This window comes from Monomorium pharaonis, chromosome 4 (genome assembly GCF_013373865.1).
Source record: "Monomorium pharaonis isolate MP-MQ-018 chromosome 4, ASM1337386v2, whole genome shotgun sequence".
NCBI lineage: Eukaryota > Metazoa > Arthropoda > Insecta > Hymenoptera > Formicidae > Monomorium > Monomorium pharaonis.
In genome coordinates, this window is record NC_050470.1 from 21,149,864 (window position 1) to 21,164,651 (window position 14,788).

Consider the following 14,788-nt stretch of genomic DNA (forward strand, 5'->3'; position numbering starts at 1 on the left):
TATGAAGCATCATAATCTTTAAAATCAGAATTTAAAAAATTCCTATTTTCTCTCATATTTCTTGCTATATACACATTTTTATTGAGATAATGTAATTAAAAAATAAAGTTATTTTTTATATTTTCATAAAAAAAGATGTAATATAGAATTCAAAACTCTAACATTTGTTTGGCAATAGAATAGATATTTCAGTCGCGTGAAGGTAAAAATAATATTAATATTTTCCATCATACGTGACATTAGGTCAATTTAACGTTGAATATGATTCCGCAGTTTGATGTTGAATCAATATCGACTGAAGTAATAGCGTTTAACAATGGGGTGAAAAAAGGTACTATCGCCGACCTCAAAAAAAGTACATAGACATACATTTGCGCATTATCTTCACGAATCGCTGCTTTATTGCCATTTCCTTTTCGAAAATGATCAGCGAGGCATCACGTGAGGAATGAGGAGCTTTAGACCGTAAGTTACGTGTACATGTGTATACCAGAATATAATGTACAAAAAGCAATATTTACCACATACTTACACGTATGATTGTTACATACACACTCGTACACATATACGTAAAACGATTATATGCCTACCCTGCTCTCTCGACTCGATATTGCTCGATTGTCGGAAATTATTATTTCGATTGTAAATTAGGCGCTTTGTAAGGATGTAAGCATTGTGTATATTGTATATAATCTGATGACGTTTGTGTTTGTGCGTGCGTGTGTGTGTGTGTGTGTGTTTGTGTGTGAAGTAACTAAGCATTGTTTAAAAGAAAGAGTCGTTGTCCAAGGAAGATAATGTGTCTTACGTATGGCAAATAGACGATGAGAAAAGGTCTCACGGGATATTTCTTGTACTATACAATTAATGGTTTACGAAATAATAAGTGTGTTCTTCTCACGTCGTTAGAAGGACTGAAGGTGTAATAATTTGATATTTATTTGAGAGAAAGAGAGAAGGAAAGTATGAATGAGTGAGTGAGAGTAAGAGTGAAAAAGTATGAGAGTGAGTCAGAGAGAAAGAGAGAAAAAGATACCGATTACAAAGTCATGAGGTCTGCTTTGTCTTGTTATAATCAAATACTTTGTATTATGTAGCACAGGTTGTCATTAAACGTGTGAACAAAATCTATATCATTCACTTTAAATTGATATATATTAATCAAGATGTAATACCTTATCATATTACTCTTATATATGTACAGATATTCCTCTACTTATGACTTATTTCAAATTTCTGGACTTATGACTAACATAATATTTAAAAAGTGAACTATGTATATTAATTATGTTCTATAAATAGAACTAATAATTTAAATTGAATATTACTTTTCTAATACTAAATTATATTAAGAGTTATATTTTTAAGAAGAAATAGTTTCGTTTTTTAATTATTTGTTAAAATCTGCAGTTAAGCTAACAATAAATATTTATTTCATAATAGCAAATATTGTATTAAGAATTATAATCTTAAAAAAGAATTGTTATGTTTTAAATAGAAATTTATATTTTTTAAAAATAATGTAATAATTATTTTTCATAAACAATATCTTATTTATATGATAAATACAATTTATAACCATTATACAAATTATGACAATTTAATTTACGATCAATTTAATGATTGAAGTATCAATTAAACAATCATGTCGTGAGTAAAGGGACTTATATTTGTCAAATACATTGTGGAATTTGCCTAGAAAAAGAATAATCGTAAATTTCAAAATTTCTCTTTCTAAAAATTATACAAATTAAGACATATGTTTTTTAGCTTTTTTGCATCTTTGTAATAAAATATTTTGACAATTAAAGCTGTAAGTGAAGATTATAATTAATTGTAAGCAGCATAAAATTCTTGGAAAGATTTCTTTAATTTATTGTTATGTTACAAATTCTCGTATTCAAATTGTATTTTAGGTGTTATAATGGATTTCCTTGGTCGCAATTTGTTATTGATGCGTCATAATCGTTTTTCTGTTACTCAATTTCAATTGATTTACATTCCTCTTTTTTTCGTCAAACGTATCCTCTTGTACTTCGTCGGAGTCGTTCTCCACGATCGATTGCCAAGGAATTGGATTTACATATGCTGGCTTCGCTTTCTGATGAGCTAAAAGATAATGTATCAGTTTTATGGAGGTTTTCCAGTAAAAAAAATAGAAGTTATATAATTTTTTATTCAGATATATATACCTTTCGAAGAGTTTTTGGCATTACTATCTTCAAAAAAATAAATAATAAACAAAATTTTAGTAATAAAAACGATCATTTTTTATTTAAAAATATTTTTTTTATTAATATTTTATAATATTAATAAAAATTAATGTAAAAAAGAATTGTTTGTAATCAATAAATAAGTTAATCAAGTCGACTTCTGGCAAATTAGTTTATTAGATAAACAACGTTTCAACCATTGATTTTGGTTTTTTTAGATATAAGTACAATTTATCTAATAAATTAATTTGTCAGAAAGTCGACTTAATTAACTTATTTATTGTTTATTACCACTGGCGACAAAAGGTTATATCATATTTTAGTTGTTTATAATAATGAATGAAATAAATTAACAAACATCGTTGTCACATTTTTACTGGTATATCATATTTAAAGACAATTATATAATTCAATGATAAGCATTTTATTTTTTAATTTCAAAATATTCTTTATAAATGTTTTTCTTTTCTTTCTAAAATTTTTCAGGATTCTTATATTAAATTACTTAATACTCTTTTTTCCATAAGACTTAATGCTATTTTAGAGAGTTATATTGTAAGTTTAATGAAAATTATGCAGGAAAATTGCAGTACTAGCCTTACTTATAAAGTAGTATCTTTTTGTTTCTTAGAAATAACTAAACATTGCACTTTATTAAGGTCCATAGCTAAATCAGCAAGGTCAACTGAATAATAACAATTAGAAAGAGGAAAAATAAGCATGGAAAAATAGTTCTGATATAAAAACAGTTGGCAAAAATTAATTTTGCAACTAATTATTATTTAAAAATTAATAGAAATTGACAGTAGAGAAAAACTAATTCTAATTTTATTACAATTCTACGGCAATTGATTCTAAAAATTGATTCAAAAGGTGCAACAATGATTTTATAAAATATTACATGTAATTACATGTAATTTCATGACATATAATGACTATAAAATCATCACTGACATATCATGACTATAAAATTTCTTAGTTTTCGAACTACTTATAGTTTTGGAGCAACTTTACATTGCATGCGCTACTATTTTCTGATCTATATAATCTTTTGGAAGTTAAAATTAAGAATAATATTATTATTGTTACGTCCGAAGGACGTAAAAATCTGCGATTTCTTTTATTCGCTAACCTTTAAAAAAGTAATTTAAGAAAAAGAGAGAAAACTTAGTTCAATGAAGATTTCACTTTCTAATGGCCATCCATGAGCTTCAGGCTTATGCAAGAACAATGTCTAACTTGACAGATAAAAAAAAAATTTTAACAAGGACTGGTGCCATTAAACCAAAGACCGTAGTTTCACTTAAGAAAAAATGTCTAAAATTTATTAACTGATTGTGAGATAAAACTCAATTTCTCTATTGAGGAGCAATGCTCTAACACGTTTCACTACAAATAATTTAAGTAAAATCCAAAGATATATAAAAAATTATTTTCTGAGAGTCTAATAAAAAAATGAATCACAACGAATTAAAAGAAAGAAAGTTAAGAGGCGCGTCTATCCTTTTTTTACTCTTTTTCTCGCTTTATCGAAGCAACGGACAGATGATGCAGCTCGTAAGTTCGAAGGATTTTGGACTTGATCTACTTAGATCAATTCTCAAGAAAATGTTTTTCTCATACACGTTAACATTTTTATTAAATATAAAAACGAATTAAAAATTATTTTACACAAGAAAATGTAAGACACACTTTTCAACAGACATATAAGATACGGGGAAGCGCGGCATACCCATACAGCATCGAAAGATTACAAAAACATTGCAGAAACCTTACATTGAAATATTGTAATATTGCATGGACGTTGCAAAATGTTTCTGCAATGTTACTGCAAGCTTGCGACAACGCTGAAATGTCTGCCCTGAGAAATATTACAATGTAAGGCTACTGCAATGTTACGGTGCAATGTATTTGATGCATTGAAACGCGTTGCTATAAATATGCATAATGCTTCATATTTAGTAGATAAACTTTAAGAATATATAAAGACAAGAGAGATAAAAAGAAATTCATTGCAATTTGTGTAACTTTATAATCTTTTTGCATCCAAAATTCGGATAAAAAGTTATGAATTTACGCAATTGCGATGAATTTTTTTCTTAATTCTCTTGAATATTTTTATATATTCTCAAAGTTTACCTATTAAAATCTAAAATATATTAAAAGCATATTAAAAAATTAGAAAATTATTATTACATTTTATATAGGAATAAAAACTTACACAACCCAGCAAACACAAAGTTACATGTAACGTGCTTGTTAATTGTAATTTTGCACTCAATAATGTAATTGCAATATAACACACGTGTTATATTACAATTACATTGTTGAGTGGAAAATTACAACTAACAAATACGTTACATGTAACTTGGTGTTTGGTGGGAATATTCTATTATTTAAATAGCATTATTTTTATTAAGTAGTACAATTTTTCAAATAACGTACTTCTTCAAAATTACATAATTTTTCAAATCATATGATTTTAAAAAATCAGGTAACAATTTAAAACATTTTGTTACATGTTTGAGCGTCATTAATTACGTGATTTGTTACGCAATTTCGTTATGTGATTTTGTGACGAGATTTTTTTCAATAGGGAACAATTGTCTGGGGACAGACAACGGATCAGGAAGTCCGAATGTAAGAAAATGTAAGAGACAGCCCTCAACGGATATGCTAGGGTATGCGGAGGAGCACAGCACGTGGTGAGATGAAAGGTCGTAAAAGGGGAAAAGGAAAACGTAGAGAGAAGAAATGTGCCTAACAACACAGTAGAAAACGACATGTGCTTAGAAATAAGAAACGGGGACACATGCCTAGAGACGGCTAGGGACGCAGAGGAAGAGAAGACATTATATATATGATCCGCACGGTTGACGCTTGATTGTGACGAGAGTGACAAAGTATAATCGACTATAATAACTTTGTAATCCTGATGCATTTTAATTATTTATTTCTTACACACAGGAATTTTTTTAGGCAAAAATTTTTTTTAGATGTACGTAAAATAAACATTTTTTTAAAATGAATATATTTTGAACGATCAATAATGTTTGTGTTACGTCCATAGATATTTGGATCAAATAAAGACCAAAATCCCCAGCAAACACAGAACATTGCAGCAATATTGCGGCAATTTTGTAATATTGCTGTAATGTTGCTACAATGTTATAACATTGCCGCAATGTTGCTGCTATGTTTTGTGTTTGCTAGGTTAGACATCCATATTGTAGGCTATGTGGGTAAGTCATTAAACTGTTGCTAACACAGTAGCGTGACAACTTTTTAAGGAGGTTGAGTAATTGAAATAAATTAATACTTTATAAAAGACTGCGTGACGTTACAGAATAAAAAAAAATAAATATAAAATTAAACGATATTTATCATTTAATAAAGATTTTTTTCAAGTTTTTTCAAATTGCAACAATTTAAAAAATCTAACAAAACTTTCTATCGAATGTTCCCAAATTAATCGAGCTTTTAAAATCAAGTTAAATCCGTTAAAATCAAATATCTAAGTTTTAAAATAAAAAGCTAATTCCCATTATATTTTGTTATAAAATTCTTCTTTTCGGTGATTAATTACTTTTTCAACAATGATTAATTGCTTTGTTAACAATTTTGGTTTGGTGCTTAAAAATACTGATTCAAATTTTTTTTAAATAAGATCTTTTTGAAGACCTTAACACAGTATCCCGAATAAAGAGCTAATATTTTCATTCTTCTATAATCAGATATTATGCCAAACTTGGACTTAAAAATAATAATTTTATGATTTTAATTACACAAAGTTTTAATTTAAAATATTTAAATTTATTTTTTGAAGAAACTTTTTTTTATTTTATGTTGTAGCAAATAAATGATATCACCTTTGTGTGTATCGATTGTTTTGTTATTTAAATGATATTGTATTTTACATACGAAGCAATCCCTGCGTGGCAGGCTTAGGTCTGTTCTTAGAATTTTCTCGCCACTTTTCATACGCTTTTGTACTCTGTTCCAATCTCCTCTCGCGCTCTTCGTCCATCTTCTTCTGCCTCATTTCCTGCTCTTTATGCCGAGCTACAAAATAGATAATTCTTAAAGGGCCATATGTTTATCTAAACGATGCCTAACTTTACAAATTTGTTATGGAAAAATGAAAAGAGACAATTAAAGAAGTTATGTTTATTTTCCATTGTAAAATTTATTTAAATGTTATGATCCATATAAAATGGCGTCGCTATTTAAGTTTTCCTAAATCATGTTGTTAAAAATGACGTTTGACAATGTGATCATCCTAAAAATACAAATAATACTTTTAATACTTCAAATAAGTATTAATTACTGGCCAATTTAATACTGTTCAGTATTATATTTTTATAAGAGTACTGCTGCTTTTGCAGGAGTCATGAGAAAGAAAAATAATAATATTTTATAAAGCATAAAACATTGAAACATAGATCTAAGTTTTGACATAACTGTTTTTCAAAATATTACATTTGAACAAAATGATAACTAATCAAAGCCAACTTCGATTTTTTAATTAAAAATCTTCGTTTATTTTTAGATGCAACAAAAAATAAAGCATTGTTAAAATTCTACAATAAGCATTAGTTTTTAATATCTAAAAAACTTAAATTGCAAACTGGTCTGAGCTGCTTTCAAAATGCAATAGTTACACGTTTTGGAAACACGCAATGTTTTTATATAATTTTATAATAAAATTTAAATATCAAATACAAAAAAATATTATTTTTATAATGAAATAAAAACTACATCTTTATATTTTTTCAGCAGGAATCGCTTATTATCGCCAGTGATTAAATCCAAAGGAAGATAAATATGTAGTCTGACTGGTCAAATTCTTTTATTAAATTAAAAGATTACGACGTTTCGACCATTGGGTTTGGTCCGTCTCGAGTGGTTAGAAATGAATAATTTGCGAGACTATCATTAAAAGTCCGAAATTACAAACAACTCTAAAATTATAATGGTCACAAATATAAAATTATAAAAAGAAAAAAAAATTATATGAAAATTATAAAAATATAAAAACGCCATACAGATAATACATTAGGACTTACGTGTCTCATTGTCAATTAATAGTGAAACGATGAATCAATGAAAACAAGTCAAATTCATTTAAAACGAAAAGTCAAAATAAAATTAAATTTGTCGTTAAGTATGAGCGCAAACAAGCGTCTGAATATTTCTGTACATCAATACATTACGGGTGAAGAGTATTCTAAAAAATAATTGCTTCCCTGACGGATTAATCGGCAAGTTTGTTAATAGACAGAAAAAAGAATTAATGAACCGTATTACCAGCAAGATTAACAATGTTGACGACCGGCGACGGTAGATTTGACGCCTTCTATTCTTACCATATATTAAAGGTATTAGTGATAGTATCAGTCATTATTTAAACAAGTTCGACATCAACACTTTGTTTAAAGTGCCAAAAAAATTAAATTGCATTATTAAAAAGGCAAAGACAAAACGGATTGTGAGTTTGAAAAGAACTGATGTAGTTTACAGCATTAAATGTACGAATTGTACGTGACTTACGTGGGACAAACGAAACGTCATCTCGAGACGCGAATTAAAGAACACATGAATGATACAAGGAAACATGAAAGTGACCACTAAGTAGTCAGCAAACATCGCTTAACAATAAACCATGAGTTTGATTAGCAATCTCCGTGCATTTTGCATTGCGAAAATAACAGAAAAAAAAGACAGATTACCGAAATGTTCTTTATAAAGAAGAATCATAACACAATAAATTAAAAAAAAGACGCTGAGAATTTAGACAGTGTCTATAACACGGTGATAAGGGCCGCATAATGTTTACTTCTAGCATTCAATAATGTATTGATGTACAGAAATATTCAGACGCTTGTTTGCACTCATACACGCTTGACGACAAATTTAATCTTGTTTTGACTTTCCGTTTTAAATGAATTTGACTTGTCTTTATTATATTCATCGTTTCACTATTAATTGACAATAATACATGTAAGTTCTAATGTATTATCTGCATGGCGTTTTTATATTTTTATAATTTTTTTATTTTATATAATTGTTTTTCTTTATATAATTTTATATTTGTGACCATTATAATTTTAGAATTGTTTGTAAATTCGCTGTCACGGACTTTTAATGATTGTAGTCTCGCAAATACGCTCGAGAAGGATCAAACCCCGTGGTCGAAACGTCGTAATCTTTTAACTTAATAAAAGAATTTGGCCAGTCAGTCGACTACATATTTGTCTTCCTTTATATTTTTTTGTTTTCTTAAAAAATTTGACGAAGTTAGGCCTTATCTAGATGCTTTATTTATATTTTTAAGGGATGCTAGAGTAAATAATTTGAAAAAGGATTTTCAAATCTGTAAAAGAAGTATGTATATACGAAATCTTGTAACAAAAATTTTGTAATAAGATTTTATATATATTTTTGTAATTAAAGTAGAGGAGACCGGCGCAGGTTTGTTAACTTTTTAAAATTTTAATGATAAAATAGTTTTAAATATTTAATTTTTGCAATTGACTCTATAGCAATGATAAAGACAGTCTTTTTCTACATTTTAATCCTATTGATGATATATAAACCGTACAATTTTGTTTATAATAATTAAAATATTTGGTCTGTTCTTTCTAGCTGCACTGTTGCACTGGTGCAATAAGTTAGAATAAGAAAAAATATACTTGTCTTACTTTAACTTATTGCATCAGTACAACAGTGCAGCTAGAAAGAACAGACCAATTAACATGCAGCATAATTGCGTACTTGCCGCGGTACTAGAGCAATTGCACTAGCAGCTAAAGGCAAGTCAGCATTGCATAAAATACACTGCTATATGTCATAAAATGTTTTTTTTTTTGTTTCAAAATGCACTTAAATATTATATACGGCGTCGTTGTATAATTTCTCATTATATAATTACTTAGTTTAACATTCTTCATAGTGCATAGTTATACATACACTGTCCAACAATGATTCATTTCCCTAGCAAATTTATATAGGACATGTTACATATCCTACATAAACTCGCTAAAGGAATAGAACGAATCATTGTTGGGCAGTGTATGTATAACTATGCACTATGAAGAACGTTAAACTAAGAAATTATATAATGAGAAATTATACAACGTCGTATATAATATTTAAGTGCATTTTGAAACAAAAAAGAACATTAATGTTCTTTTTATAACATATACATGTAACATATTATATACGCAAAATAAATTAAAAATTACGAAATAAATATGAACATATTATTTTATGTGTTAAAACAAATTAACATATATGCATAAACGTGAAGTATGCACTAGTTTATCAGTGCCGCCAGACAAAAATTAACAAACCTACCTCCTCTATTCATTTCTGCAATTTTTATAATTTTAAGAATAAAGTTTACTTTTATTACACAAAATAGTGCATCACATATCTGCAGAAAACTTTATTTTAACTAATATATATTATATTATTTAAGTTTATCCACAAGCAAGGCTGCGTTCGAAACTCGTCAAAAAGAAGTGTTGCAACCTTTTAGTAACTAACTGCATATATCATTAATAAAATTTTATATATATTTTTTAAATAGATTTAGAAATCCTTTTTCAGAATAAATATTAATAATAACAATCTGCAAATAGAACTTTATACCGAGAACAAAAATAATACATTATGTAACAATGGCATAAAGTCAGTCTTTTCCGCACAAGTGCAAAAGGCCATACTCGTGTTACATTTACATACTGTATTTTTTGTTATTTGTATGTCGATGTGTAGTCTCTTGAGTGTCTTGCGTTCTCACAAATTGACAGATTAACTAAGGCTAGATTCACAAAAGCGACGAAGCGTCAATCAATTCTGCAAAAGTTATATGCATGTCGCGAAATGATGCGAATAGGAGTACTAAAATGATCAAACGTGCTGAAAAATTGTGCTGGAATGTTTTTCGCCATGATTTACGCCATCTATTAGAGGATAAAAACTGTGCAAAAATGTTAAAGTATTGAAATTGACGATTTTACCAACAAAAAGTGGTACGAAAGGTACCACTTTCGACACACATGTAACAAAAAAGAATTTCGTATGGGGTTCACGTGCACTCGTGCACAAAAGTCCGACTTTACATCCTGTTACATAATATACTATTTTCGTGTTGTTCTACTTATCGACTTTTCATCAAAGTCTAACTTAAAAAACTCTACATTATTCTTTTCATTTACTAGCATAGAAATTTGAATTTCATGAATACAAACTGTAGATCTTTTATGTCAAGCAAATATCGTTATGACATGACACCCCCAGATCATGGATACCACTTGACTAAAAATACCACGATTTAACAATTTTTTTTTGTTTTCGGTATAAACTCTATAATTTATTAGTGATGTGTACGTTTTAATTCTAGAAAAAAAGTTTCAAATCTATAAGATAAATAAAAAGATTTGTGTTACAAAAATTATTGTCTTTTTGTCGAATGAAATAGACATCTCTAGCATCCCTTTAATATTACGTCACTCCGCAAGCGCATGAAGCTTGACAAGCCGAAAGTATAACCGCCGCACCCTTCTGCTCTTCCTTCTTCTTGTGGAACCACCGACGGAGATATGTAGTTTTCGCGCCGGCGAGATTATCCTCAATTTCTTTCAGACGCCTCTGCAATTCCAATTCGTTCTCGAGCATCGCCTTTCTATTGAGCTCCTGTTGCCTCTTCCTCTCGATCCACTTTACAAAGTTTTCCTTTTCCAGCCGTGCCCTCTCTTCCTTTTCCCGTGCCTCCCTTTCCTCTTCTTCCTGTCGCTTCCTCGCGGCGCGTTCTTCTTTCTCCCTCGCACGTTGCGCGGCCTCGTGCTTCTTGCGCATCCATTCTGCGTAAGCGATTCTCCTACCGAGATCGGAGGACCCGTTTGACGTCTGATGATCGCCGATGCTCGACTCAACCGAGAGCGATGTCGTGGAAATTCGCATGACTTGGCGACTATCCAGGACACACCTGCAATATTGTATTCACACACATGCATTCGCTTTTAATAAAAATCGTACACAGAGGGAACAGTTTTGTTAGAGTGTCAAAATTTAGCTGGGTAACAGATCTGAAAATAATTCTGTTGAATTAGCAAAATAATTACGAAGAACATTCAAGCACAACGAGCAATGCTGCAAAACTAAACATTTTAGCCAACTTCTTGCGTGTGCTAATTATTTTGATGATCTTTTGATGAACAAAATTATTTTCAGATCTGTATTTATAACTAACTTTTTCGACACTTTAGAGAAAAACCGCTCTTTGTGTGTATGTGTCAAGACGAGAAACAAATGTACTTGTCTCGTTTTATTGTCTCATTTTGATCAGCATTCATCTCATTCTGATCACTATCGATTTTGCATCGCCGCTCGACTCGTGCGGTGCCCGCGGACGAAACCGCGGATCGAGCCGTGGATGGTTCGAGGGATACGGAGGGCAACGTAGCGTCCGGAAAGGATGACGAGTAACATCTGTAAGTGCTCTGTCCCGAATGTTTGTCCACATGATTGACACTTGTTGTATCCGTCACGATGATAGGTAAATTAATTGCCGAAGCGTTGGAGTTGCAGCGATTCGCATCGATCGCGTTTCTGTTATGACATTCTGCAAAAAAAAAACTAATTGTAAAGTATTGCGACAGAAATTCACTCAGAGACGTTATGAACCCTTAAGATGGAAAAGGATGTTTCTACTAAAATTTTATACTATTTATGTTTAATCACACTAAACTGCTAATTTCGGCTTTGCAATTGCTATTTTTCTTATAGAACAGTTTGGTGAAAATATCTAAATGTGGATACATATAAAAATAATTTTATGGGATTATCAACATAATTATAATATAACGTTCAGAATTCTGTACAGAAAAAAAATATTTTTAAAAAATTTTTATTTCTTAAATGTTAAATATTGAAATATTAAGATTACATAGCACGTTAACAAATATAATTTGTTTACTTAAAGCAATTTTTATGATTTTGTGATTTGTATGATAAAAAAAAAACAATAAATGAACTATTCGATTGATAAAGGTTTTGAACTTAAAGTTAAGATTGCTTATTTTGGTCTGCAGCGGATCTTAAAATATTTATCAGTTGAATAGTTAACTTATTAGTATTGTATATACATGTTACTTGAAAAAAAAACATGTATTCTTCAAGATATACTGATTATTGCGAAGAATAATACTGTGTGCTACCTTGGTAGTCGAACTAGGAAAATGCTCTCATGAAATGATGAAAGATTCAGATTCAAATTCTAGTCGAGGTATTATTTTGAGCAACAAATAATTTATAGTTTTTTTTTGGAGGGGGGGAAAAGAGGGGATTTTAAAAATGCTTCTGAACATTGAAATTTAGCTAGTAATTGTGTTTCAAGACTGACAAAACTGACGAGACTGACTTAATGGCATTATTAATTGATGAAAATTTTGCAATAATTGTGCTTAGATAACACGTCATAATGCAGCAGTTTTGTATGATTAAAATTTTTTAATTTGTCAAAAATTAAATTTAAATTTGAGGTATTAATATTTTACAATTATTTAAAAAACCGTTTAATTCTTTATTTAAAATGTTATTATGCTAAATGTCTAATATTTTACGTTGCAATATTTCTATATTATAATTTAAGAATAATTATAAATTTTTCTAAACATAAATATAGATTAATTATATTTTTAAATATTCTATACATAATATAACTAAAACATTTTCTTCAATTATTGAATAACTTCTTTCCAAATTTTATTCATTTTTTTGGAAAATACTATTTAAAATATTGTTTCAAAGTTAATTGCACAAATAGTTATTAATATTTTACAAAAGGTTAATATTTCTATTTTTACATCTATTTTTGTAAATATATTTACGTAATTGTAAATTGTAATTTTTTTGTAAAATTTTGTAATATAATTTAATAAATGTTATCTTATCAAAAATAATATATTTTACTATAATTTTGGATTTTCACATTTTTGTAAGAAAGTTTTTTAGAAAATAAATTATAAATAAATAAACAATTTTTTATTGTTTCATATACGAAGAAAATTTTATAGTAAAAGGAAGGTAAGTAGTAAATGTGGACCAAAAAAGAAATTATAAAAATTTGTATTGTGTTTTTCATCAATTTGCTGTAATATTTACACTATTTGTGGTATAATTCTTTAAAATTTGTTCTTATGCACCGTGGCTATTATTATACATTTTTTAATATAAAATTTTTTTCATATATATGAAAATATATAATTTTATTAACAAAAATACGTTCTATTATTCATAATAATAATTTTTATGAATTAACTAAGAGAAAAGAAATATTGTATAATAATATTTTTAAATTAAGAATTAGAATTTAAAAAAATTATTATTATTAAAACAATTATATTGTGTTCATCTTTACATAATTATTTTTGCTAAAATTTAAGATTAGTAAATTCTTTAAAAAATATTAAATTATATATAATTATATATAATAAACTATAATATATAATGTATAATGTATAATATATATATATATATATATATATGATGTAAATATATATATATATATATATATATATATATAAACTATAATATGTAATATGTATATAATGAACTTATGTATTATATTTATTATTATTTTGTGTATATCTAAGCTAGAAGTTATTCTTGGTTATGAAATAATGATTGTTATATAGAATGTATCAGTTCTAATTTAATATTAATATTTATATGTATAATTATTTTAATACAAGAAAAAATTATGTTTAGATCTACATTTATCTATAAATTTTTAGATACTTCAATAAAACTGTGTATCTCTTTCTACCATTATTTATTCGCTTGGAGAAATTATTGTAATCTTTCAAAATCAAAACTCGAAAAGGATTTTTTTCAGTTCCCTCGATTTTCTAATTTAGATTTGACAGCGACCTTCCTGCTTGTAATTGCTCTCGAGTCTTTCTTCATTGAAGGATTCTGTATAAATGGCAGGGTTGATGTAACGGATTTCGGAGCCAGAACTTGAGTTTTTCACTCGTGTCACAATTGCATCTTCATCGGAATTGGCGCGATGATCGACGAGGCCAAATTCGTTTCGAGCGAATCCATTAGAATTGGATCCCGTCTTCCAGCTGTCAATGCCGCTATCATTGATCATCGTTGCACACCTTTGATAACTCATTGATGTCACTTGACATGACACGTAATCATTACTATGACGCTTTGTTATAATTCAACTGCATATAAATATTTTTATAGAAACGTTGTTACTCGTTTGAGAGTATAAGATGCATTTACATCATATAAGATGCATGTATAATAGATCTGATGTTGCATTTTTTTGGAGAACAAAGACGAATCCTTTGAAGTATGATTCAGGAGAGAATTCTCTTAACCAATTGTAAGTTCTAAGGCCTATTCAGACATATCCGTGCCGTATCCGTGCCGTATCCGTACCATATACCCGGATAAAGGAATATACTTACTGTGATCAACCGTGATCATCAGTGCCAGACGCTTATTGTTAATTCTTACATGTTCGTATACAGACACGTATCCGTGTACGATAC

The 14,788-nt window shown here is 28.5% G+C and overlaps 1 protein-coding gene across 1 annotated transcript; it reads right to left on the minus strand.

Moving 5' to 3' along the window:
* Positions 1-1,488: 1,488 nt before the first annotated feature.
* Positions 1,489-14,376, minus strand: LOC105840024 (coiled-coil domain-containing protein 34). Its single transcript, XM_036286263.1, has 5 exons — positions 14,151-14,376; positions 11,535-11,904; positions 10,778-11,205; positions 6,135-6,275; positions 1,489-2,109 (listed from the first exon to the last, which is right to left on the minus strand). The coding sequence occupies exons 1-5, from the start codon at positions 14,374-14,376 to the stop codon at positions 1,949-1,951; spliced, it is 1,326 nt and encodes a 441-aa protein (XP_036142156.1). The 3' UTR covers positions 1,489-1,948.
* Positions 14,377-14,788: the final 412 nt, after the last annotated feature.

Excerpts from the sequence above, each read along its gene's own strand:
- LOC105840024 (XM_036286263.1), bottom strand. The coding sequence starts at position 14,376 with ATGATCAATGATAGCGGCATTGACAGCTGGAAGACGGGATCCAATTCT. Across the intron at positions 11,905-14,150 it reads GAGCAATTACAAGCAGGAAG|GGTTCATAACGTCTCTGAGT; the intron begins GTCGCTGTCAAA and ends TTCCATCTTAAG. Across the intron at positions 11,206-11,534 it reads GAGACAATAAAACGAGACAA|GTGTGTCCTGGATAGTCGCC; the intron begins GTACATTTGTTT and ends ACAATATTGCAG.